Source organism: Lampris incognitus, chromosome 14 (genome assembly GCF_029633865.1).
Source record: "Lampris incognitus isolate fLamInc1 chromosome 14, fLamInc1.hap2, whole genome shotgun sequence".
NCBI classification, from domain to species: Eukaryota; Metazoa; Chordata; class Actinopteri; order Lampriformes; family Lampridae; genus Lampris; species Lampris incognitus.
The window spans coordinates 21,801,350-21,827,772 of NC_079224.1; the positions used below are offsets into that span (position 1 = coordinate 21,801,350).

General features: G+C 42.5%; 1 protein-coding gene across 1 annotated transcript in view; it reads right to left on the minus strand.

Annotated features, from left to right (window-relative positions):
- Nucleotides 1-1,331: 1,331 nt before the first annotated feature.
- Nucleotides 1,332-26,423, minus strand: part of scp2a (sterol carrier protein 2a) — a 34,684-nt gene continuing 9,592 nt past the window's right edge. The window contains exons 11-16 of the mRNA XM_056292995.1: nt 25,301-25,408; nt 21,397-21,550; nt 14,327-14,423; nt 12,369-12,498; nt 6,647-6,726; nt 1,332-1,980 (exon numbers count right to left, since the gene is read on the minus strand). Coding sequence (XP_056148970.1) covers nt 1,885-1,980; nt 6,647-6,726; nt 12,369-12,498; nt 14,327-14,423; nt 21,397-21,550; nt 25,301-25,408 — 665 coding nt within the window. The 3' untranslated portion in view covers nt 1,332-1,884. The remainder of the gene's footprint in view (nt 1,981-6,646; nt 6,727-12,368; nt 12,499-14,326; nt 14,424-21,396; nt 21,551-25,300; nt 25,409-26,423) is intronic.

The window sequence follows — 26,423 nt, forward strand, 5'->3', positions numbered from 1 at the left end:
CAATCAGCCCCTCAGGCCTCACAGAGGGCATCGGCCCCAAAGGGCCCGTGGCAGAAAGTCTCTCCATCAGGAAGGGAACTGGCCTCACCATAAAACTGACCTTAGACCTTATAACTCTAAGGATTCGCAGCCACCAGAGGGGATGCATGCATATTCTACCAGGGGTCTGACCACCCCATGGGCCCTTTTCAGAGAGATCTCCATTCAAGAGATTTGCACTCCTGCAAGTTGGGCCTCCCCACACACCTTCACCGGGTTCTACAGGCTCTATGTTACCACTCCTCTATTAGCTCATTCGGTGCTAAGTGTGGCTAAGCCTCAGTAACGTTCATTTCGGGACAGCTGGTCCATCGATAGCATCTGCCCAACAATCCAGGAGTCAGCATTTCCCAATGTGAGACATCAAACTATGAAAGAGAGCTTTACGTTACTGATTGAACCCCCGTTCTCTGAGTACCATGAGTGAGTGTCTCAACAGACCACCCTCCTTGCTCATTTGTAGCGAGGAAGAGGTGAGTATTTTTGAATGACTGGCAGTGTGATGTCGAGCCCTTTTATAGGGGGAGGGTCTCCACTCTCCCTGACACTAACACGCTTAATTCCAGCCAATCCTGGCTGGCAGAATGCAATAGGAGTTTCTGATGAGGACACGCTGTAGGCGTCTCCCAGTGTGAGACACTCACTCGTGCCGCTCTAAGAACCGAGGGTTACATCAGTAACCTCAAGTTTTTTTGCTGCAAGGTAACAGCAAATAAGGGAGGATTTACACATCTGAATGAAGCGGAGTATGTTGCCTCTTGTGTTATAGTCTTTCAGCTCAAGACCATAGACCTTCTTGACACTAAAATAAAATGGATGTTCTGTGGTGGCGGTGGTGTTGCCCTGTCCTTGTAAAATACAAATGATGCCCTTCGGTTGCTTTTCAACCATTCATTTCGGAGTTCAGTGGGTTTACATTAGCACGGCCAGCCTACACCTGCAACCGCATACACACTAACCACATAGCAGCACAACACACCCCAACACTCCTTGAGATATACTTCATTTAGCTCGATGCTGAACCAAGACTTAACTTGAGCCATACTGTGCTTCTAAAATGAAATCAGTGTTCACATTAAAATCACAAAGTTGTGGTTGACCTAATAATGTAGGCATCTATTGCACTGTGTTTAAAGTATTATGATGGGATAGGGTATATAAGGGAATTTAGGAACCTAGTGGGGGTTTTTTTATTGGCTATGAAGGTTTTATTGTGTAAAATCAAAGCATTCTCATCATTGAAAGGTACTTTGTTTCAAATTTTATCCAAAAAAAAGTCAGTGACGCTGACGGTAATCACAGATCTTATTTCAAAGACAAATAAATCAGAGGCACATTTCCACGTGTAACCATTAGCTCACGAGTAGGTATCAAGTTACAACACCATCTCAGGATTCTTATCTGAAACGTTCTGATAAATTTGTGCTGGATTTGTATACAACCCTCTTCGACAGGAGCCAGCAACAAAACACACTGTCAAAAGGACTATCTGTTAGTGCCAGTGGTCACATCAAGATTAGGCCAGTCTTAAAGATGATGGGCCCACTTCCAAAGATGCATGTCTCCACAATCATGCTGCATGCGCTGCTTTCTGTTATCAAAGCAGGATCCTGAACTGGAATTTAAAGTTGCCCAAAGTCATGATGGAAACCACGAGTTAAGTATTCAGAGAGGTTACTATTAAACAAATTCTCCTCAGACCAGTTACTCAAAAGACAAAAAAAAAATCTAGACAGTTACGAATAACAAATTAATTTAAATCAGCAGGGAGTAGAATGAGATGGATGGCACAGCGGTTAAAAGAGACTTCCATGGCAGGAAATGTATCCAACACGCTCCAAGGTTTCACAGCTTTGCCTTGCCCGGTGTCATCTGGAGGTTTTGAAGCTTCATAGCCATGCCCATGTTGCCGGTGATCTTAAGTTTGCCCTGGAAAAATGCCTGAAACCACAAAAGGCGAGACAAGATGAAGCACAGTCAGGACTTTTGGTGAACTGAGAATCTGACTTTTGAAACAATAAAATCAAAGATCAACAAAATAAGGAAATCTTTTGAGAAATATTCTAATGAAGATGTTTGTTTGTTTATTTAATTAATTAATTATTAAACAATGTTATTTCACTGGCAGTGCAGCATGTGGGTTCTTATCCCTGCCAAGAACAACAGAGTCAGGGTGGTTTAAAGGGTCAGTTGCAGGATAAATAAGAGACCTGGGAACTGGAACATGTAACAGTTCATGGCACTGACTCCAGATGGGGTAGCTTGTCATTTGACAAACAGTGCTGTTATGTGACGTAAAGGGGCAACGCCTGACCATGTTTCAGTGTCATTTTCACAGAGGAATCCATCGTAGGGTAGCAGACAACATAGTGTTAGAGTCTAAGGAAAAAGTAGGTTGAGCAGAAATTTCTATGACACCAAACGATGAAATTAGGTGGCATTTTCAACCGACTGTTGAAATTCAGGCACGTGATTTACTTACCTCACATAGCAAATGACAATGTCAGACTGTACCTTTGGAAATTAGACCAGAACCCAAAACTCAGCAGACAATTATATTTGATAATCAAATCTCATTATTGAATAGCACAACAAGAAGACACACTGTCCTTTTTATTTATTATCTTACTGATGCAAACCACTACTGTTATGAGTCCAAGCAAGTAAGGACTTCATGAATTTGTGACTTAAGCAGTTGGTACACAGCAAACCTGAAAAAAAAGTATTCTGATTTTTTTATCGTTTCCTATGGAAAGGTTGCATTTTAAGCACTTTCAAACCCTCCAACTACTTTTTTAAGCTTAGTGCTATAGTGTTTCACCTACTTCCAAAGCTGAAACCAGTTCCAATTTTGCTAATTACACATCTCATCAATGTCACTGCTCATTCCGCAAACCAATGAAGATGAAGGAGGAGTGGGACCAGCGAGGAAATTAAAGATAGATCTACTTTGTCAAAGCAGAGAGGAGAAACAAAAACAAATGAACAGAAATAAATCAATATCAATGTTCATTTTCACAATGTGAATAAAGACAAAACAGATGAAGGATTTCTTTTGTCATGAAACTTTCTCTCAACTGGAGCATCTCCTCCCAAGCACTCAACACCTATTCTTCATGCGCTATCCAAGCACTCACCTCAAGTCTTATTAGATGTTTCTTTGATAGGTCTCCAGAGGAAATTACCTTAATTTTTCTTTTCTTTTTTTGAGGGGATTTTTTTCTCCCTGTTTCTCCCCAGTTGTATCTGGCCAATTACCCCACTCTTCCAAGCTGTCCCGGTTGCTGCTCCACCCCCTCTGCTGATCCGGAGAGGGCTGCAGACTACCACATGCCTCCTCCGATACATGTGGAGTCACCAGCCACTTCTTTTCACCTCACAGTGAAGAGTTTCGTTCGGAGGATGTAGCACGTGGGAGGATCATGCTATACCCCCCCAGTTCCCCCTCCTCCCCAAACAGGCGCCCTGACCGACCAGAGGAGGTGCTAGTGCAGCAACCAGGATACATGTTTATGTATTCGTATTTTGTGTATTGAGTGTAAAGCACTTTGTAACTGTATGTTTTTAAAAGTGCTATATAAATAAAAATTTGCTTGCTTGCTTGCCCACATCCGGTTTCTCACCCACAGACACGGCCAATTGAGTCTGTAGGGATACCCGACTAAGCTGGAGGTAACATGGGGATTCGATCTGGCAATTCCAGTGTTGGTAGGCAACAGAATAGATCGCTACACTACCCGGATCGGATGCCCAAAATGGCCTTAATTTTAATATGTGAGCAGTACTTCACTCAAGAGTTGCAGGTAGTGTCGCAAATGTTTCTGTAAGGAAAGTTGCTGTTGGCTGACCAAAAAGTTGCAAGAACTCACTTCATGACGCCATCAACTAATTCACATACTAATCTGCATATAACATTACATAACAGAGAACAGGTGACAGTGACAGAAAGAGAACATGGAAATAATAGCAAAAAACCCTTGCCTATATTTACATAAGCTAGAAACCATAATTATAAGCTAGTTTTTGCATTTAAAAGGACTATATTCAATCAGGCATTCATGTCAGGGAGACAAAAGATGAAACCAAAATTACTGACAAAGACATTAGCCAACAAATTTAAAACACCAGACACCAGTCTAGGTTATTATACTAACTTCTAACCTATTAATATAATATATATTGAATTAGTCATTTCTTTTTCCTCTTATCTTATTTTTTGCCATATAAATATATCTCTTATTATTATCATATAAATATAATAATCTCTTTTAACCAACATTTAGAGAGGTTGATCAGTTCCTGCAGCCTGGACCACAGCTTTTTCACTGAGGCTGATCAGTGTGAGTAATGTGCAATTAAACTCATGACAACCCCCTCTCGGTACACCTGATAATCACTAGCGCAGTTGGAAAGGTTAAGCATGGAACGGCTTAGGTTTGGAACTGCTCCGGATTGGTCGGGCATCCCTACAGATACAATTGGCCATGTCTGCGGGTGAGAAGCCGCACTAGCGCCTCCTCTGGTCGGTCGGGGCGCCCATTCGAGGGGGAGGGGGAACTGGAGGGAATAGCGTGATTCTCCCACGTGCTATGTCCCCCTGGTGAAACTCCTCACTGTCAGGTGAAAAGACGCAGCTGGCAACTCCACATGTATCGGAGGAGGCATGTGGTAGTCTCCAGAGCAGCGGGGGTGGAACAGTGACCGGGATGGCTCAGAAGACTGGAGTAATTGGACGGATACAATTGGGGGAAAAAAGCCCCCCCCCCCCTAAAAAAAAAAAGGTTTGGAACTGCTACATCACTTTGTCATTAAAATGTAAAGGTGTCAACACAAACACTCTCCCAAAGGTAAGAAAACGCTAGTTTTGTCTCAAGTTGCTTTTGAGAAATTAATTTGCTGAATTGGTCTGAAAAGTCTGCAAGGGGTTTGCAAGTGTTGGTGGGAAAAACGAATCAATGAATCATTTTAACAAATCATTTTCAAGTTTGATAAGAATCAAGAGTGGAATAGTATGTTCTGAATCAGATTCACTGTGGTGCTGCATCCTGGGATACTACAAAGCTTGAAAGCTGAAATGTACAAGATACACAGGTACACGGGTCATATGTACAAAATCAAGCAGCCGGTTCAGGAAACAGTACATTTAAGGTGATCAGTGTATGTGCTGCCTTTTTTTTCTTTTAATTACACTTTTAACTGTCACTTTCAATAGTCACATTTACCCTAATAATTTCCATCCATCCATTATCAGAACCGCTTATCCTGCTCTCAGGGTCGTGGGGATGCTGGAGCCTATTCCAGCAGCCATTGGGTGGCAGGCGGGGAAACACCCTAGACAGGCCGCCAGGCCATAACAGGGACCGCCCACACACACACGCACACACACACACACACACACACACACGCACACGCACACACACACACACACACACACACACTTAGGGACAATTTAGTACAGCCGGTTCACCTGACTTACATGTCTTTGGACTGTGGGAGGAAACTGGAGCCCCCAGAGGAAACCCGCACAGACACAGGGAGAACATGCAAACTCCACACAGAGGACGACCCGGGATGACCCACCAAGGTTGGACTACCCCGGGACTCGAACCCAGGACCTTCTTGCTGTGAGGCAACCGCGCTAACCACTGCACCACCGTGCCGCCCACCCTGATAATTATGTCTACAAAAACATATGATGGTTCACTTTCCAAATAGTATGGGTATAACTAGTACAGATTGGTTTTTTCACCCATACAAAGTGTATGGTTGAAAAAAATCCACCTGTTAGCAATCTATTACACTCAGCAGTTTAGCCCATTTTTACCTCTGGTCCTATGCCAGACTTTCTCGTCAGGTGCAACCAGCATTTTGCCCTTTTTTATTTTTGTCAATCTTGTTGGTGCACAAGAAAAGATTTATTTTACATATCAGTAAAGTGCAATACCTCTGCAATAATTTTTCCTCAAAAAGTGAAAGAACACTATGAGCTTTTAGCAGGTGTTGTTTTGGTACATGAAACACCGGCAGATAGAGATCCAGAGTCTCAGCCTTCAGAAGAAACTTAAAGGAAAGTATTTAAAGAAGGACAATGGGTGAAAAAAGAAGTGATACCCAATGGAATAAAATTAGAAGAAATATTGATATTGTTTCGGTGCCATGGAGGCACATGAAGGAGCAGCAAGACACGTGAACAGATGTTGAGATGGCTGCTTTTTGAGTGGACAGAATCAGAAATTATATCTTTTATTCTTTTAATAGAGTACATTATTTATTTTCATTTTTACATTACATTAGCTGCTATTTTATTTATTACATTAGCTTAACTACATTAGCTATTATTTTCATTTTTTCTTATTGTGGTCAACATTAGCCAAATAGTAAGCACGGCACTATTATTAACAGCATTAACAATCCCTTGAAATTTTACAAAGAGAAACAATATGGCTAGAAATTGTGGTTTTTAATAAATTATGCATCAATGTTGAATGCATTTATCACTTTCGGCAAAAGTTGATACTGAGCAAAAAGGTACATAGTGGGACTTAAATGTGTTGGAAAAGCTCACGTGTATAGTGGGAAATTTGAGAAGATTCTGTGGTATACGCACCGTCTGTGGGTTAATTTTTCCTGTCATCAAAGCCAAGAGGTCCTCATCACCCATGGCAAAGGTACAATCTGCCTTTTTATCTAAAAGGGGAAAAAATGTTCTGTCAAATTATATAGAAAGCACATACATTAAAAAAAAAACTAAAAACAAATAGCTAAAGTGCTGTCCAGAATTGAAAAAATAACAGAAAAACAAATAGCAATGCTTTAAAAAACTGCGGAGTGCCTTCTTTTTTTGTACCTTTCTTTTTTTTTTATATACCTTTCAGACCACACTCGCAAACAAATATTTGCAATGCCCTAAACTGAAGGTAATTCCATTCGCCTGAATTTCATCATGAATTCATGCTGTGAGTTCATACACTTAAATGGCCACTATGGGAAGCACTCCACTCTCTAAATGTGACATCAGTGAGGAGTCCATTAAGGAAAAAAAAAACAAAAACCTTGAATCCAAATGGTAAATGGATTGCATTTATATAGCACTTTTCCAGCTGCAACAGCCATTTAAAGTGTTTTAAAATCAATGAATGCCTCACATTCACCCACACTCGTACACTGACGGTGGTGCCAACCATGCAAGGTAACAAGCAGCACATCAAGAGCAGTTACGTGTCTTGCTCAAGGACACCAAAAGTTTTGCAAGGAACAGCCAAGGACTGAACCAGCAACCCTCCAGTAACTAGACGACCTGTTCTACCTCTGAGCCACTGTCGTCTCCATAGTGGCTTCAGAAAGTATTCAGACCTTCACTTTTTGTACTTTTTTTTGTTCTAGATTTAATTTTAAATGGTAAAATTGCATTTATACTCATCAATCTACACTCAATAAACCATAACGACAAAGTGAAAACATGTTTTTAGAAATTTTTGCACATTTATTAAAAATCAAAAACTGAAATCTCTCATTTATATAAATATTCAGACCCCTCATTCAGTACTTTGTAGAAGCCTCTTTGGCAGCAATTACAGTTTCAAGTCTTCTTGTGTAAGTCTCTACAAGCTTTGCACACCTGGATTTGGGCAGTTTATCCCATTCTTCCTGGCAGATCCTCTCAAGCACCGTCAGATTGGATGGGAAGCATCTGTGAACTGCCAAATTCATGTCTCTCAACAGATGTTCTATGGGGTTTAAGTCTGGGCTTTAAGGACAGTCAGAGACCGAAGCCACTCCTGCATTGTCTTGGCTGTATGCTTCGGGTCATTGTCATTCTGAAAGGTGAACCGTCTGAGGTCACGCGCACTCTAGAGCAGGTTTTCTTCAAGGACCTCTCTGTATTTGACTGCATTCATCCTTCCCTCAATTCTGACCAGTCTCCCTATCCCTGCCTCTGAAGAACACCCCCATACCATGACGCTGCCAGCACCATGCTTCACCGTAGGGATGGTATTAGCTAGGTGATGAGCAGTACCTGATGTTCGCCAGACATAGTGCTTGGAGTTCTGCCAAAAGAGTTCAATTTTTGTCTCATCAGACCAGAGAATGTTTCGCCTCTTGCTCTCAGAGTCCTTTAAAAGCTATTTGCAAAACTCCAAGTGGGCTGTCATATGCCTTCCACTCAAGAGTGGCTTCTGCTACTCTACCATCAAGGCCTGATTGATGGGAGTGCTGCTGAGATGGTTGGCTTTCCTGGCAGGTTCTCCCATCTCAGCAGAGGACTTCAAAAGCTCTGTTAAGAGTGACCATTAGGTTCTTGGTCACCTCCCTGATCAAAGCCCTTCTTGCCTAGTTACTCAGCTTTGCTGGATGGCCTACTCTAGGAAGAGTCCTGGTGATTCCAAACTTCATCCATTTCATTAGCTCCTGGGAACACTCAAAGCTTTAGAATTGCTTATATACCCTTGCCCTGATCTATGCCTCACCACAGTTTTATAGCAGTCTACATTAAGTTCCTTGTACTTCATGGCTTGGGTTTTTTTTCTTTTTGGATTTTCCCCCTCTTTTTCTCCCCAACTGTACTTGGCCAATTACCCAACTCTTCTGAGCCGTCCCGGTTGCTGCTCCACCCCCTCTGCCGATCCGGGTAGGGCTGCAGACTACCACACGATACACGTGGAGTTGCCAGCCGCTTCTTTTCACCTGACAGTGAGGAGTTTCGCAAGGGGGATATAGCGCGTGGGAGGATCATGCTTCCCACCCGCAGACATGGCCAATTGTGTCTGTAGGGATGCCTGACCAAGCCGGAGGGAACACATGACTTGGTGCTCCCTCCAGCTTGGTCCCACAATTCACCTGACATGCAGTGTGAATTGTGGGACCTTAAATACACAGGTATGTGCCTTTCCAAACTACAGCCAATCATTTCAATTTGCCACAGGTGGACTCCAATCATGTTGTAGACACATCTCAAAGCAAACAGAATTCACCTAACCACAATTTGGAGTGCCACAACAAATGGTCTGAATACTTTGTCATTATGGGTTATTGAATGTAGGTTGATGGGCAAAAACGGCAATTTTTTTCTATTTAAAATTAAATCTACAACACAAGAAAGTGTCCAAAAAGGGAAGGGGTCTGAATACTTTCTTGAGCCACTGTATATTTACTGATTGAGACAATCTTAAAATGTCACCCAAAAAAAAACAGCATAACCTTCAAATTTATTTACATGCATTTCTGAGGATTTTTATTTTACTGTAAAAATAAGCCAAAAAAACTTTGTGTGTCAACAGAATAACTGGCACACAGCACATCCCATCTTCATCTGCTACTATAAATCAACTAGTCCACATTCTCCAACCACTTTCATTTAATCTCAAAGGGAAAGTATGGGCATTATGTCCTCTGTGTGTGTGTGTGTATATACACTCACTGGCCACTTTATTAGGTACACCTTGCTAGTACCGGGTTGGACCCCCTTTTGCCTTCAGAACTGCCTTAATCCTTCGTGGCATAGATTCAACAAGGTACTGGAAACATTCCTCAGAGAGTTTGGTCCATATTGACATGATAGCATCACGCAGTTGCTGCAGATTTGTCGGCTGCACATCCATGATGCGAATCTCCCGGTCCACCACATCCCAAAGGTGCTCTATTGGATTGAGATCTGGTGACTGTGGAGGCCATTTGAGTACAGTGAACTCATTGTCATGTTCAAGAAACCAGTCTGAGATGATTCGAGCTTTATGACATGGCGCGTTATCCTGCTGGAAGTAGCCATCAGAAGATGGGAACACTGTGGTCATAAAGGGATGGACATGGTCAGCAACAATACTCAGGTAGGCTGTGGCGTTGACACGATGCTCAATTGGTACTAAGGGGCCCAAAGTGTGCCAAGAAAATATCCCTCACACCATTACACCACCACCACCAGCCTGAACCGTTGATACAAGGCAGGATGGATCCATGCTTTCATGTTGTTAACGCCAAATTCTGACCCTACCATCCGAATGTCGCAGCAGAAATCGAGACTCATCAGACCAGGCAACGTTTTTCCAATCTTCTATTGTCCAATTTTGGTGAGCCTGTGCAAATTGTAGCCTGTTTCCTGTTCTTAGCTGACAGGAGTGGCACCCGGTGTGGTCTTCTGCCGCTGTAGCCCATCTGCCTCAAGGTTCGACATGTTGTGCGTTCAGAGATGCTCTTCTGCATACCTCGGTTGTAATGAGTGGTTATTTGAGTTACTGTTGCCTTTCTGTCATCTCGAACCAGTCTGGCCATTCTCCTCTGACCTCTGGCATCAACAAGGCATTTTCGCCCACAGAACTGCCGCTCACTGGATATTTTCTCTTTTTCGGACCATTCTCTGTAAACCCTAGAGATGGTTGTGCGTGAAAATCCCAGTAGATCAGCAGTTTCTGAAATACTCAGACCAGCCCGTCTGGCACCAACAACCATGCCACGTTCAAAGTCACTTAAATCACCTTTCTTCCCCATTCTGATGCTCGGTTTGAACTGCAGCAGATCGTCTTGACCCTGTCTACATGCCTAAATGCATCGAGTTGCTGCCATGTGATTGGCTGATTAAAAATTTGCATTAACGAGCAGTTAACTCACCGGCCACTAATAAAGTAGCCGGTGAGTGTACACTACCGTTCAAAAGTTTGGGATCACCCAAACAATTTTGTGTTTTCCATGAAAAGTCACACTTATTCACCACCATATGTTGTGAAATGAATAGAAAATAGAGTCAAGACATTGACAAGGTTAGAAATAATGATTTGTATTTGAAATAAGATTTTTTTTACATCAAACTTTGCTTTCGTCAAAGAATCCTCCATTTGCAGCAATTACAGCATTGCAGACCTTTGGCATTCTAGCTGTTAATTTGTTGAGGTAATCTGGAGAAATTGCACCCCACGCTTCCAGAAGCAGCTCCCACAAGTTGGATTGGTTGGATGGGCACTTCTTTGAGCAGATTGAGTTTCTGGAGCATCACATTTGTGGGGTCAATTAAACGCTCAAAATGGCCAGAAAAAGAGAACTTTCATCTGAAACTCGACAGTCTATTCTTGTTCTTAGAAATGAAGGCTATTCCATGCGAGAAATTGCTAAGAAATTGAAGATTTCCTACACCGGTGTGTACTACTCCCTTCAGAGGACAGCACAAACAGGCTCTAACAGGTACTATTTAATGAAGATGCCAGTTGGGGACCTGTGAGGCGTCTGTTTCTCAAACTAGAGACTCTAATGTACTTATCTTCTTGCTCAGTTGTGCAACGCGGCCTCCCACTTCTTTTTCTACTCTGGTTAGAGCCTGTTTGTGCTGTCCTCTGAAGGGAGTAGTACACACCGGTGTAGGAAATCTTCAATTTCTTAGCAATTTCTCGCATGGAATAGCCTTCATTTCTAAGAACAAGAATAGACTGTCGAGTTTCAGATGAAAGTTCTCTTTTTCTGGCCATTTTGAGCGTTTAATTGACCCCACAAATGTGATGCTCCAGAAACTCAATCTGCTCAAAGAAGTGCCCATCCAACCAATCCAACTTGTGGGAGCTGCTTCTGGAAGCGTGGGGTGCAATTTCTCCAGATTACCTCAACAAATTAACAGCTAGAATGCCAAAGGTCTGCAATGCTGTAATTGCTGCAAATGGAGGATTCTTTGACGAAAGCAAAGTTTGATGTAAAAAAAATCTTATTTCAAATACAAATCATTATTTCCAACCTTGTCAATGTCTTGACTCTATTTTCTATTCATTTCACAACATATGGTGGTGAATAAGTGTGACTTTTCATGGAAAACACAAAATTGTTTGGGTGATCCCAAACTTTTGAACGGTAGTGTACATATCCAGGATGGGACTATTCAGCCACCAAAGGACCCACAAATAGGAGAAGATGGTCATCATCGGACACGATGGACAACCAGCAAGCAAATGTGTGTGTGTGTGTGTGTGTGTGTGTGTGTGTGTGTGTGTGTATATATATATATATATATATATATATATATATAGTGAGTCAAGTAAATTCCTTATGAGACAGTACAAGCCTGTTTCATGCCATAAGCAATCATCAGCTTATGGCATGAAACAGGCTTGTACTGTCTCATAGAATTTACTTGACTCACTGGATTATTTTGCTCCTTATTTGTTGAGCACTCTCCCTACCATTGTGTTTCTTTTAACAAAGTTTTATTTATATATATATGTATGTGTGTGTGTGTGTGTGTGTGTGTGTGTGTGTGTGTGTGTGTGTGATTCCTGTCGAAAGACGCCAACATCAATTCAATCACTCATGCTGCTGGTCGTCAACACACTGCTGAACATCTCAGTTTAGCCACATACCTGGATCATTGGTAACAGCACCTTTGCCATTTTTCACATCCACAATCCAAAGCCCCTCTTTCCCATCTGGTCCATCTTTCACCTTAAAAGCAAACACCCCACCAATCTTCTTGACCAACTGCTCTCCTTCCTGCAGAGGAGACGACAAGAGATGAGGTGTCTGGGGAGGCTCCTTGGAATGTAGCCCTGGTTTATTTGCACTGATGCCTACACTGCTTATGTTAATTTGCCCTCAAAATTTTGATAAACACGACCAAATCTCAGTACAGGCTTACAAACTCACAAGATATGATCATCATAATCAACTTGGTTTAAATAAATCATAATGATTAATAAAGATGTTTGCTTTTGATTAATTTAGCTGTAGCTTCCTCCTGGAAAGCCACACATCAGGAAAATTAACCCCCACAGACGGAAAAAAAATAAATATCAACAAAATTTTACAAGGCATGTTATAAGTCCATTTACCATATCAACAGTCAGGGGAACCTCTAGGTTTATGACTGATAATAAGAATAGCACGTGATATATAGTTATAAGTTGCATTGTGCTTGCCATCTAATATCTTCTACTCGGTGTAGTAGTGGTAAACAGAAAAGGAAAAATTACGAAGAAGGCCTGTTTCACAAAGTAGTTGGCGACCTGCAGTAGTCCATATATGAAGAAATTAATTCATGCCTCCCGTTCAAAGAACCGTCTCCTACCACAGCAAACACTGTCATTCATTTAGACAGAACCAGCTGTTCAAACAGCTTGTCACAGCAGTGTGGAGAAAACTCATCAAATTCTGCTTTTCCCCATACATCTCCATTGATAAGTCTAAGGTCTGCAACAAAGCAATAATATATAAATAATCCATCCATCCATTATCCAAACTGCTTATCCTGCTCTCAGGGTCGCGGGGATGCTAGAGCCTATCCCAGCAGTCATTGGGCAGCAGGCGGGGAGACACCCTGGACAGGCTGCCAGGCCATGACAGGGTCCACATCCACACACACACACACACACACACACACACACACACACACACACACACACACACACACACACACACACACACACACACAGGGACAATTTGGTATGGCTGATTCACCTAACCTACATGTCTTTGGACTGTGGGAGGAAACCGGGGCACCCAGAGGAAACCCACGCAGACACAGGGAGAACAAGCAAACTCCACACAGAGGATGACCCGGGACAACCCCCAACGTTGGCCAGCCCTGGGGCTCAAACCCAGGACCTTCTTGCTGTGAGGCGAACATGCTAACCACTGCACCATCGTGCCGCCATATATAAATAAATGAAATAAAAAAATCAAGGGACTGTTACCATTTTCACAACCTAAAGGAAAGGTCTTCTTGGTAAAGAGCCTCTGATCGGGTAAAAGCTTTTAGGTGAACCACATGCCTTGATCTGAAAATCATCATCAAGACCCATTATCTAGGATGCAGATAGCGTGAACCACTGGATACAAGATATCCAGGATATAGGAATTTTGTCAAAATAAGCCGAGGATGGGGGAATGCTGCAAACAAGGTAGGTATAGTAGTAAATTACTATGCTGTGATGACTGTTTTCTCCTGTTTTCCTAGCTGCACATCACTGGTGCCTTTAACGTCATTATTATGTACATCTCTTTATTCTACTCGCTCCCCTTGCCAGTACAATTGCAAAACTGTCCACATCCTTTGAAACTAAATTCAAAAAATGGGGTTTGATTTTAATGGAGTTGGAATATCTGCTTCTATCTAATCACTATCAATATCTTCTGAAAAGCTACCCATCTTCATGTGTATTCTGTGGATCTATCTGTCAGTAGGCTATAGAAAGACCTGAGTAACCTGGGAGTCATTGCTGGAAGAAAATAAGGAAATTCACTTTTTTAAACCAAGAAAATCTCTGAGTTAAAGCAAGAAGGGGGAAACAATTTCCTTCCATGTTATTAAAGGGTGGTGTACCTCTTGCAGTTTTTTCTCAATCTCCTGGAACACAGTGTAGGATTTAAAACCCCCGAGACCGCTGGGAGCACTGGTGAGAACAGCAGCTACGTGAGACCTGTGAGAAGCATCACATTACACATAAACATTTTCAGGTGGTGCCTTTTCCTTTCAGGATTCCTCACTAATGTCCTGGAAAATGAGAGAACAGACCCTTCACTAGATAATGTTCCATGTGTAAATTGGCCTTCACTTTATTTTTTGTAAGATTTTTTTTTGCCATGTTTTAACTTTATTTGATAGCGATAGTGAAGAGGCACACAGAAGATGTGGGAGAGAGAGAGGGGTATAGTAATAATAATGGATTACAATTTATATAGCGCTTTTCAGGGGGTAACTCACTTCAACCCCCACCAATATGTAGCACCCACCTGGGTGATGCACGGCAGCAATTATGCACCAGATCGCTCACCACACATCAGCTTGAGGTGGAGAGGGAGGAATCATTGAGCCAATTACATGGGGGGAAAATTAGGTGGTCAGATGGACAGAGCCAGGTTGGGAATTTTGCCAGGGGAACCCGGGGAACCCCCCTACTCTTTGCACTAAGTGCCCTGAGCTCTTTAATGACCACAGTGAGTCAGGACCTCGGTTTAACGTCTCATCTGCAAGACGGCATCTCCTACAACACAGTGTCCCCGTCACTGCACTGGGGCATTGGGATTTTGATATTTGTTGATTTTTTTATTAGGACCAGAGGGAAGAGTGGCCCCTGTTGTCCCAACAACACCACTTCCGGCAGCAACTCAGTTTTTTTCCCTGGAGGTCTCCCATCCAAGTAGTAGCCAAGCCCATACCTGCTTAGCTTCCGTCATTTGACAGAGCCAGGGTACATGTTGGTATGGCTTCCGGCATGACATGCAACAAAGGTCACCAGCTGGAATCAAACCAGCAGTAGTTGCGACGATGTAGCATGTGCTATAATCATTCGGCTATGGAGGCGCTCCGGGCCTTCACTTTTATAGCACTTTTGCACTCAACAGAGCACTCCAAGTGCCGTACAATTCTTGCCTCACATTCACACTGTATAATCACACATTCCAATAGCAGAAGCTGTGATGCAAGACACCAACCTGTTTATTCTGAAGCAGTTTAGGGTTCAGTGCCGTATTCAAGGACACTTCAACACGAGGTGAGGAGGAGCCGGGAGTGAACCAGCAGCCTTCTGATAGCGGACTGACCGCTCTACCTCCTAAGCCACTGCCACCCAATCTTAATGTGGGTACATTAATGTGTATTTGCAGAAGAATTACATTCTGCTTTGAAATGCTTTGACAGTCATTCTGTACATTATTTCAGTATTGCAAACCAGGACACGTTTTAGATTTCCTACCAAACAGGTTCAGTCGGGGCACTTCAGAATGGAAACACAGCTAGATACACAGTTGGATAAACACCTGCCTTGCACGCACTTGACTAGCAATGATCGCTATCCCCTAGGGAATCAAACATCACATAACTTTTAAACGGGGTCAATGTTTTGGCACTAAAAACACTCCCCACACAATTACTCCAACACTAGCCACTGATGTAAACACCTAGCTCGACGGATTTGTGGACTCACGTGACTTTTTTCCATATGCTAGTCCGCCAATCAGCATGAAACAGCAGCAACAGGCAATGCTTTGCCAATCTTAAAGTCTCCAATGTTTTCATTTCTTAGCCTGCTGCAGCCACACTATGTTTTTATGTTGAAAGAAATGGCACCGAAGCACTTGTCAAGCTGTGGCAAGTAGTACGTGCTTTATGGGTATTTCAACGCTAATGTTTTACCAGAGTGTCAATATACTAAAATGTTTGCTACGGTGCACAATTCAAGTATAGCTTCCCTTGAAATACATTTCTCCTCCTCATCATCTTAATTCATTCAACTGGATTTAAAAGGGGAAATCAACTGTGCCACAGCTTTAAGGTAAAACGAAGTACAAAACAGAATTAGGAGCTTAACTGAAAAGAACCAATAAAAAGAAAAACAAACAAAGTAAAGGTGTACCGGTCATAACCCTCTGATACACTAACCTAAAATCTAATATTTCTCACGGCAGATGCTATGAATATGCAACAAAAGGCTTTAATGGGCAGATTTTTGAACCCAACTTGCATTAAAACAATTATAATCGTACAGGCAAAAAACTTCCCTAATTGCTTCAGTATTGAGAAACTTACCCCTTTGCTGAACCTTCTCATCGGGCTTTACACAAGTCCAATAGGTTAATCCTTTAAGCCTTCAAAAACCATGACATCTCTTTTTTCAAAAGGAAGCTCACAGTACAGCTGGATATGTCTTAATATGTTTCACTGAAAAAATGTTTGTAAACCACGCACGCCATCAAGGTAAAACAACTATTTTGCACTTCTGCATTCATTTTCTTTGCCACAACCGTGCTCTTCCTTGATTTTTTTTTCTACGAGACCACGGGGCAATAGGACATCCTGCTTTCACAAGTATGAAAATTTACAGATAGATGGTTGAGATGTACTGCATCAAATGCAAAATGTTGTTCCAGATTGAATTTTACCCCAGTTAAAAATATTCTGAATTAAAGAAATAAATGAAGATTCATGTGCCTGTATTGAGTTTCTAGTTTTCGAAATGAAGACATATCATGGTTTCTGAAGGTTTAAAAATGGCCTGATTGGGAGCATCCGAGCAGCGTAGCAGTCTATTCCATTGCCTACCAACACAGGGATCGCTGGATCAAATCCCTGTGTTACCTCTGGCTTGGTCGGGTGTCCCTACAGACACAATTGGCCGTGCTTGCGGGTGGGGAGCCGGATGTGGGTAAGTGTCCGGGTTGCTGCACTAGCGCCTCCTCTGGTCAGTCAGGGTGCCTGTTCGGGGGGGAGGGGGAACTGGGGGGAATAGCATGATCCTCCCACGCGCTACGTCCCCATAGCAAATTCCTCACTGTCAGGTGAAAAGAAGCAGCTGGAGACTCCACGCGTATCGGAGGAGGAATGTGAAAGTCTGCAACCCTCCCCAGATCGGCAGAGGGGGTGGAGCAGTGACCGGGATGGTTTGGAAGAATGGGGTAATTGGCTGGATACAATTAGGGAGAAAAAGAAAATGGGGGGGGGGAGAGATAAAAAAAAAGATTGCCTGATTGGACTGTGCTGAGCGAGAAGATTCAGCGAAGTGGTGAGTGTCTCAATACTGAAATTATCAGTCAAACTTTTGTCTTTATGATTTAAACCATGCCTGACAATGTTTAACGAGGTCTGGGTTTAAAAAATAAAAACCAGACCTATGCTTGCAACCACACGTGTGGTTGCATGACAAAAGCTAAAATGCAGTGGCATCAAAGCTCTTTCATATCTATTTGGTGAGAGGCCCCGGTCCAACACAACAAAAGGACACAGATCTTGGGAACGTGCATCAATTCAATTATTCTCTTTGCATCGGTCATCTGTTTTTCAGTTTGGTCTAGGATGAACCTACATTTGACCAGAGGGTTAAGAACGTTTTCATTATCATTTGAAACAGCAGCGTGTAATAGTATTGCAAAATCTTTTAGCCAGGTTTTGTGTGGCACACCTCATTTTTAAGGATTCATTCATTCATCCATTAGCCAAACCACTTATCCTGCTCTCAGGGTCGCTGGAGCCTATCCAGGCAGTCATTGGGCAGCAGGCAAGGAGACACCCTGGACAGGCTGCGAGGCCAACACAGGGGGCGCGTGCGCGCGCACACACACACACACACACACACACACACCTAGGGACAATTTAGTACGGCCGATTCACCTGACCTACATGTCTTTGGACTGTGGGAGGAAACCGGAGCACCCCACGCAGACACAGGAAGAACATGCAAACTCCACACAGAGGACAACCCAGGATGCCCCCCAAGATTGGACTACCCCGGGGCTCAAACCCAGGACCTTCTTGCTGTGAGGTGACCGCGCTAACCACTGAGCCAGCGTGCCGCAATATTTTTAAGGCTGCACCTACAAAATATAAACATAACACATTAAAGGAATTAGTTTTAATATAGGAACTGCTGTGCCAAATCACATATTTCTTATCTTCTCGTGTTCTGAGAAGGCTTTGTAGTAACAGGATGTGCATACTTAAGTCTACCACTTGTCATAACATAACATGGTGTCAGAAGTCGGTCCAGTTCATCATTTTGCCGCAGTTGAGTCAAGAGAGAATGGAGTTTTCTACTAGCTAAAAGCTAAGCTAGCACGTACAGACAAGGAAAGGTGAGCCACCGTCTGAAGATGGACCAGTTTACGTTACCATCGCCGCTGGTGCAGAAAGGCAACTTCGGAGAAAATTGGAGACGATGGGAACAGCGCTTCCAAATATACATGATGGTGGTGCAGATTGTAAGGAAGAAAAGGTAAAAGTGGCCATTTTACTGCACGCACTAGGCGAGGAAGCTCTTGAAGTGTATAACACACTTAATATTGACTGTGATGAAGAAAAGACTGTAGAAGAAATTCTAGCAGCTTTCAGAGCCTAATGTCAGCCTAAGAAAAACACAGTGTTTCAATGACATCAGTTTTGGTCACACCTTATGTCCGAATCTATCACGACAGAGAAATATGTGACCACGCTCAGGCAGATGTGTGAACAGAACTGTAGTAGATAAGGATGTGCTTGCATGCGTGGTGTTCTTTGTTCCTGAATAAAGTTACTAAAAAGGACTACCAGCCAGTCTCCTCATCAGGATAAACCACAATATGTTACCATACCATGTTAAACATGGCACACTCTTAAATAATAGGCAGTTAACTTGCAAAATCTCTGGCAACGGTTAACACCAAGAATGGCTACAAAAATAACATTTTTTTCTGCATCAGTGTTATCAATATCAACACAATAAGAGATTCAGTGTTTGAAATGGTTGCTACTGAGATGGCAGCGCATGGTGACAAGACTTCATTTGTTGTTTGTTCATGTAAATCATTTAAGGAAAGAGCTCGGTTTGCACCAACATGGAAATAGGTAACTTTCAAAAATGAATGTGAACCCCCTGCCCCCCCTCCGCACTTAACAGGCCCTCTGCCTCTCACCAACACCCCCCCCACACACACACACACACATACATGTGTTACTATTGGGATCTTTATATAAATTGTACTTTTACTTACTTCTTGCTCTTTATATTTTTCAGGATCTCTTATGTATGCGTATTCACTTATGTGTATATATATATATATATATATATATATATATATATATATACACTACCGTTCAAAAGTTTGGGATCACATTGAAATGTCCATATTTTTGAAGGAAAAGCACTGTACTGTTCAATGAAGATAACTTTAAACTAGTCTTAACTTTAAAGAAATACACTCTATACATTGCTAATGTGGTAAATGACTATTCTAGCTGCAAATGTCTGGTTTTTGGTGCAATATCTACATAGGTGTATAGAGGCCCATTTCAAGCAACTATCACTCCAGTGTTCTAATGGTACAATGTGTTTGCTCATTGGCTCAGAAGGCTAATTGATGATTAGAAAACCCTTGTGCAATCATGTTCACACATCTGAAAACAGTTTAGCTCGTTACAGAAGCTACAAAACTGACCTTCCTTTGAGCAGATTGAGTTTCTGGAGCATCACATTTGTGGGGTCAATTAAACGCTCAAAATGGCCAGAAAAAGAGAACTTTCATCTGAAACTCGACAGTCTATTCTTGTTCTTAGAAATGAAGGCTATTCCATGCGAGAAATTGCTAAGAAATTGAAGATTTCCTACACCGGTGTGTACTACTCCCTTCAGAGGACAGCACAAACAGGCTCTAACCAGAGTAGAAAAAGAAGTGGGAGGCCGCGTTGCACAACTGAGCAAGAAGATAAGTACATTAGAGTCTCTAGTTTGAGAAACAGACGCCTCACAGGTCCCCAACTGGCATCTTCATTAAATAGTACCCGCAAAACACCAGTGTCAACATCTACAGTGAAGAGGCGGCTGCGGGATTCTGGGCTTCAGGGCTGAGTGGCAAAGAAAAAGCCATATCTGAGACTGACCAATAAAAGAAAAAGATTAAGATGGGCAAAAGAACACAGACATTGGACAGAGGAAGACTGGAAAAAAGTGTTGTGGACGGATGAATCCAAGTTTGAGGTGTTTGGATCACAAAGAAGAACGTTTGTGAGATGCAGAACAAATGAAAAGATGCTGGAAGAATGCCTGACGCCATCTGTTAAGCATGGTGGAGGTAATGTGATGGTCTGGGGTTGCTTTGGTGCTGGTAAGGTGGGAGATTTGTACAGGGTAAAAGGGATTCTGAATAAGGAAGGCTATCACTCCATTTTGCAACGCCATGCCATACCCAGTGGACAGCGCTTGATTGGAGCCAATTTCATCCTACAACAGGACAATGACCCTAAACACACCTCCAAATTGTGCAAGAACTATTTAGAGCAGAAGCAGGCAGCTGGTATTCTATCGGTAATGGAGTGGCCAGCGCAGTCACCAGATCTGAACCCCATTGAGCTGTTGTGGGAGCAGCTTGACCGTATGGTACGCAAGAAGTGCCCATCCAACCAATCCAACTTGTGGGAGCTGCTTCTGGAAGCGTGGGGTGCAATTTCTCCAGATTACCTCAACAAATTAACAGCTAGAATGCCAAAGGTCTGCAATGCTGTAATTGCTGCAAATGGAGGATTCTTTGACGAAAGCAAAGTTTGATGTAAAAAAAATCTTATTTCAAATACAAATCATTATTTCTAACCTTGTCAATGTCTTGACTCTATTTTCTATTCATTTCACAACATATGGTGGTGAATAAGTGTGACTTTTCATGGAAAACACAAAATTGTTTGGGTGATCCCAAACTGTTGAACGGTAGTATATATATATATATATATATATATATATATATATATATATATATTTCACATACTTATTTTTTTCATTTTTTATTTTATTTAAGACAGTATTTTTTCTTGCATTCACAGTTGTACCAACAACACCAAGCTTAAAATTGGATTTGTGCAAAAAAATAGATCTGACCATTAAAGCCTGCAGTGCAATGTAGCGCAGTGCAATAAATGGAGGGTTACTTGCTCACCTGGTCTCCTGAGGAAACCCCATCCTAAAGAGTGTGACGACCACAGCTCCCCCTAAGCCAATGTTGTGTTGAAGAGCCACCTTTGCCCCTGGAACCTGCCTCCTGTCAGCTTGCCCCCGCAGTTGCCAGCACAGCTCTGAACACTGGGCAAGACCTGAGCAATCATACACACCAAAACATGACAGGGTCGAGGGAATGGGGTGGGCAGAGGAGAGACAGAAGCAAGGTTTCATTAGAGCCTTAAATAACACTCGAATTCTCCATTTTAAATGTTTAATTTTTTTCATGGTTTTTCTGCCTGGTTATGTTTTTGGGGAGGGAAAAATACATAAGGTACTCAGATCTACTAGATAAATAAATTGAAATTAGTCTGGTGGCAGACTATGAGATATTGTGCACAGAATTGAGTCTCTATTGAACTTATGAAACACGATCAACAGGAGCACAAAGGGCCAGACAAAATAAATAGACCTACATGAAAGGCTGTACGTGGCCTTGCTCTGGCTTACTTAGCTGAGTTACTGAACCCTTTCAGCATGGTATGGCAACTTGTGTTCTAGTTTCAAGGTCTTCCTGGCTTCCTCTGCTCCTATGGCTTCATCAACTTGTTTATATGTTTGTATCCTTTCCTCGCATCTTATCCTATTTGTCGAATCACACTTCATCTCAAAAGCACTCCTTCGCTGGTGAGACGATCTTAATATTTGTCTACTTATACATGTTATAAAGCAGAAAGACTTGGGACATGTTCCCTCTGTTTGGTTAACAAGATGGTGGGACCTGTGTTCCTTGATAAGAAACAATCTCCAACACCATTCCAGTCTCCCATATATTCTCACTTGCATCTGGCCATACCTACAGATGCTTTTCTCATATTTCTCACATCTGTGGCTCCCAATCAGGTCCTCAGGCCCCACCAGTACTGCTGGTGTTCTATCCTGCCAGTCAAACGCACTCGTACCAGGTCGGTCTAAGAAAAGATTTCAAGTATTTATAGGTTTAGGCAGATTCACCTCGAGGAATTGGCATTCCAACATATCACTGTCCTTTTCTATCTTACTTTTCTCAAGTTTGCATAAAACCATTATAGCATAATAAGCATTTGGTGCATCTTTCAACAGTGTCAAATTGAACAAGAGATAGTCAGTAGGCATGCCACTGTTCTCTACTGTCCTATTTTCCTCCTTGTCTTTTTATAACCATGGCTCTGTACAGGATGTTTATTGGGTGAGACATGTCCAGATGTATTCCCCACATGTCTTGTTACACTCGCAATAAGCAAAACTGGTGGAGGCGGGGAAAAACTGAGGAATTCTCTGATAACTGGAATACTAGGCAGAATAGAAACCTTACAGTGTTGTGAGGCCCATGAACTAAAAACCACTAGCTAGCAAAACACCTGACAGTTAATAATGGACTTGTCATCCTTGAAAATAAACACATGAATTACTGTAGCATGACTTCCATGCTGTTGACTGCAGATCTCTGACAATATGTGGAAAATGAGCGAAGCAAGGAAGCAGTGCAAATCTCCATCCACGTTACTAGACACAGTGAGAAATACTAACATATTCTTATCTTAAAAACATAAATTCAACCATCTCCTTTCCTGCATTGAAAGAGGTGACAATTTGATTCCCAATCTGACAACTCCCATCCTAGCGTTGAAGTTAAGCATTTTATCCCATCTGGTTAATGGGCTTTTGCATTACTCGATTCTCCCAATAAGCTAAAGGACTTAAGGCTAAAGACCTCGTCATGCTCTACCACACTGTGCAGGACACTCCCAATCTGCTCCCACAGAGCTTGTTTTCAGTGAATAAAATCTACAGCAAAAAAGTCCAAAGGGAAATACAGATCAAGCAACATCGGTCATCCTGAATGAAGAGCCTGGTACCTCCAGATCAATGCTAATCAATCATTAACAAACCTTGGCCAGCCCATAAATCCCTCCAATCCACCTATACCAAAACTTTACTGCAGTAAGTACAAGGAATGATCACCTCTCGTTTTCAATGTTCTCATAATGGAGTACAGGTTTACTGTGACATTCATTCACCATCATAGTTCATAGCCAAGCTGCACCTTCCCACCAGTGGGAGGTCAAGATGATAAAATAACCAGTCAACACCCACAATTACCTCCTGCAGATTTTTCAGCCTGCAACTCATGGGGGTTTACAGACAGGTTAATCAACTGGCTATAGGGATCTCTCCTCATACTGTTCCTGAGGGTAAGGGTCAAAGCTTTACAGATAAGATTAGGAGCAACACCCAGGATCAGACAGATTAGCGGGCTAGGGTACTTAGGGTGTCAGTAGTGTAGTGTTTTACATGGCTTGATCTCTGGACATGTGGTTGCGTGTTTGAGCAACCGGTAGGGCACTGTTAGAAAGTGGAACTGTTGTCATCCAGTAGGCAGCACCCTACCTGCTGGTCCTGGCAGAAACAATGCCCCTGTATGGTAACAAGGGTCACATGCAGTTATAGATTCAGTCCTTCAGATAAGACACGGTTTATAAAAAAAAATGCCAGGATGCTTTTCTAAAGAGTAGGGGATTCCTCAACATGGCTGGCTAAATTTCCAATTAAGTTACTGCCAACAAGACAACCTAATCACCCTTCCCACTTAACTGGCCAATTTAAATCCTCATCTCCCCATCCTATATGGCCACCATGTGGTGAGCCTTCTGGGGCACACTTGCAGCCGTCACATCATTCAAGTGCATGCTACACATTGGTGGTGGTGGAATCCAGAGCCCAAACAAAGCTGTGCTTTGAGTGTGTAGAAAAAGTACTAAATAAATTTAATCAATCAACACCAATTGAGTTTATTATAATTTATGGTCGATATTTAATTATTTGTTACTGTTTCAATTAAAAAAATAACAGAAGGATGGTGAAAATATGGTGAAAGTGGTAATTAATGGGTGATAATGAAGCTGGGAGAGAAGTGAGTAAAATACAAAGAAAAGGGCAAAATTGTAAATGGACAGTCAAGCCCAATGGACTTCGGTAATCAAAATAAAGCAAAAAGGAGGTCAAAGCTCTGACAAACGCTGATCTTTCACCTTATTATCCCCAATCTGTCTGTGTTGATGTGTGTGCATGCCTTTGCTTGGGTCTATACACGTATGCAGTTTTGTATCTGTACAGAAAATCCAAAGGCAGGTCAGACTTAAGTGTGTGCACCAAGTATCCACTGTTGTCAAACAGAATGAAAATGGGGAGAGGGAGAAGACTTGAAGATCTAGGAGTGCAGAGGCTTTGGAGAGTGAGCGTCACTCTTTGCTCTCTCTCAACCCTCAACAGTTTAATATCTAGGGGGATTACCCACGGAAGCCTGCCAAAGTCACAGCCAGCTGGCCTCTCACATGCAGGCTTAGGTCACTTTTACCCAGTTACAACCCTGCCTGCTTTGGCTATGGGAGAGGTGCCACCTGGTGGTCTGCAGAAGCACCCCACAAGGATAAAGAAGGGAAAAAAGGGTGATAGGAATGCTGCTTTAGAAGTGGATCTCATGGTAATGACAATTAATTCTTGGTGACTGTTAATCAAAAACGTGTGAACCTCCAGATTAGTTATTCTGGCTCAGAACCTTTCTGTTGGTGTCAGGAAAGCTGAACAACATGGATAATTTAATAACTTTCAAATACTTTCCTGTGACTGCCTTGAATTTCTGTCACTCATTTTATTGCACTATGTGCCAAAAACCCTACTTATCTGATAGTTCGAACCGGTGATATATGCACTAAAAACCACCCTAAAATATGAACTGACCCAGGTTGGTCATCTTTAATCAGACACACCACTGCTGGTTAAACTGGGAAAGGTCACTTCCTGGATCTTGTATATACAAGATGATCAGTGGTTGCTGCCCAGGTCAGCATCAGAAGCTACTGTACCTGTGGCACCCAGAGGATGTCCTTTAGAGATGAGACCACCACTGGGGTTGACCACAAACTTGCCACCATAGGTGTTGTCGCCTGTGTCAATCAGCACTCCTGCTTTACCTGTAGTGTGTGCATTAGCATAAGATTATAAGCACCAAATAGCATGACATTACACAGTAACTAATAGAATACTATAGAACTGAACTAGTAACTGCATTAACTATGTTATATTTAATTATTACTGTCAATTATTATAACTGCAAGGGGATTATACACTCACTGGCCACTTTATTAGGTACACCTTGCTAGTACCGAGTTGGACCCCCTTTTGCCTTCAGAACTGCCTTAATCCTTCGTGGCATAGATTCAACAAGGTACTGGAAACATTCCTCAGAGAGTTTGGTCCATATTGACATGATAGCATCACGCAGTTGCTGCAGATTTGTCGGCTGCACATCCATGATGCGAATCTCCCGGTCCACCACATCCCAAAGGTGCTCTATTGGATTGAGATCTGGTGACTGTGGAGGCCATTTGAGTACAGTGAACTCATTGTCATGTTCAAGAAACCAGTCTGAGATGATTCGAGCTTTATGACATGGCGCGTTATCCTGCTGGAAGTAGCCATCAGAAGATGGGAACACTGTGGTCATAAAGGGATGGACATGGTCAGCAACAATACTCAGGTAGGCTGTGGCGTTGACACGATGCTCAATTGGTACTAAGGGGCCCAAAGTGTGCCAAGAAAATATCCCCCACACCATTACACCACCACCACCAGCCTGAACCGTTGATACAAGGCAGGATGGATCCATGCTTTCATGTTGTTGACGCCAAATTCTGACCCTACCATCCGAATGTCGCAGCAGAAATCGAGACTCATCAGACCAGGCAACGTTTTTCCAATCTTCTATTGTCCAATTTTGGTGAGCCTGTGCGAATTGTAGCCTCAGTTTCCTGTTCTTAGCTGACAGGAGTGGCACCCGGTGTGGTCTTCTGCTGCTGTAGCTCATCTGCCTCAAGGTTCGACGTGTTGTGCATTCAGAGATGCTCTTCTGCATACCTCGGTTGTAATGAGTGGTTATTTGAGTTACTGTTGCCTTTCTATCAGCTCGAACCAGTCTGGCCATTCTCC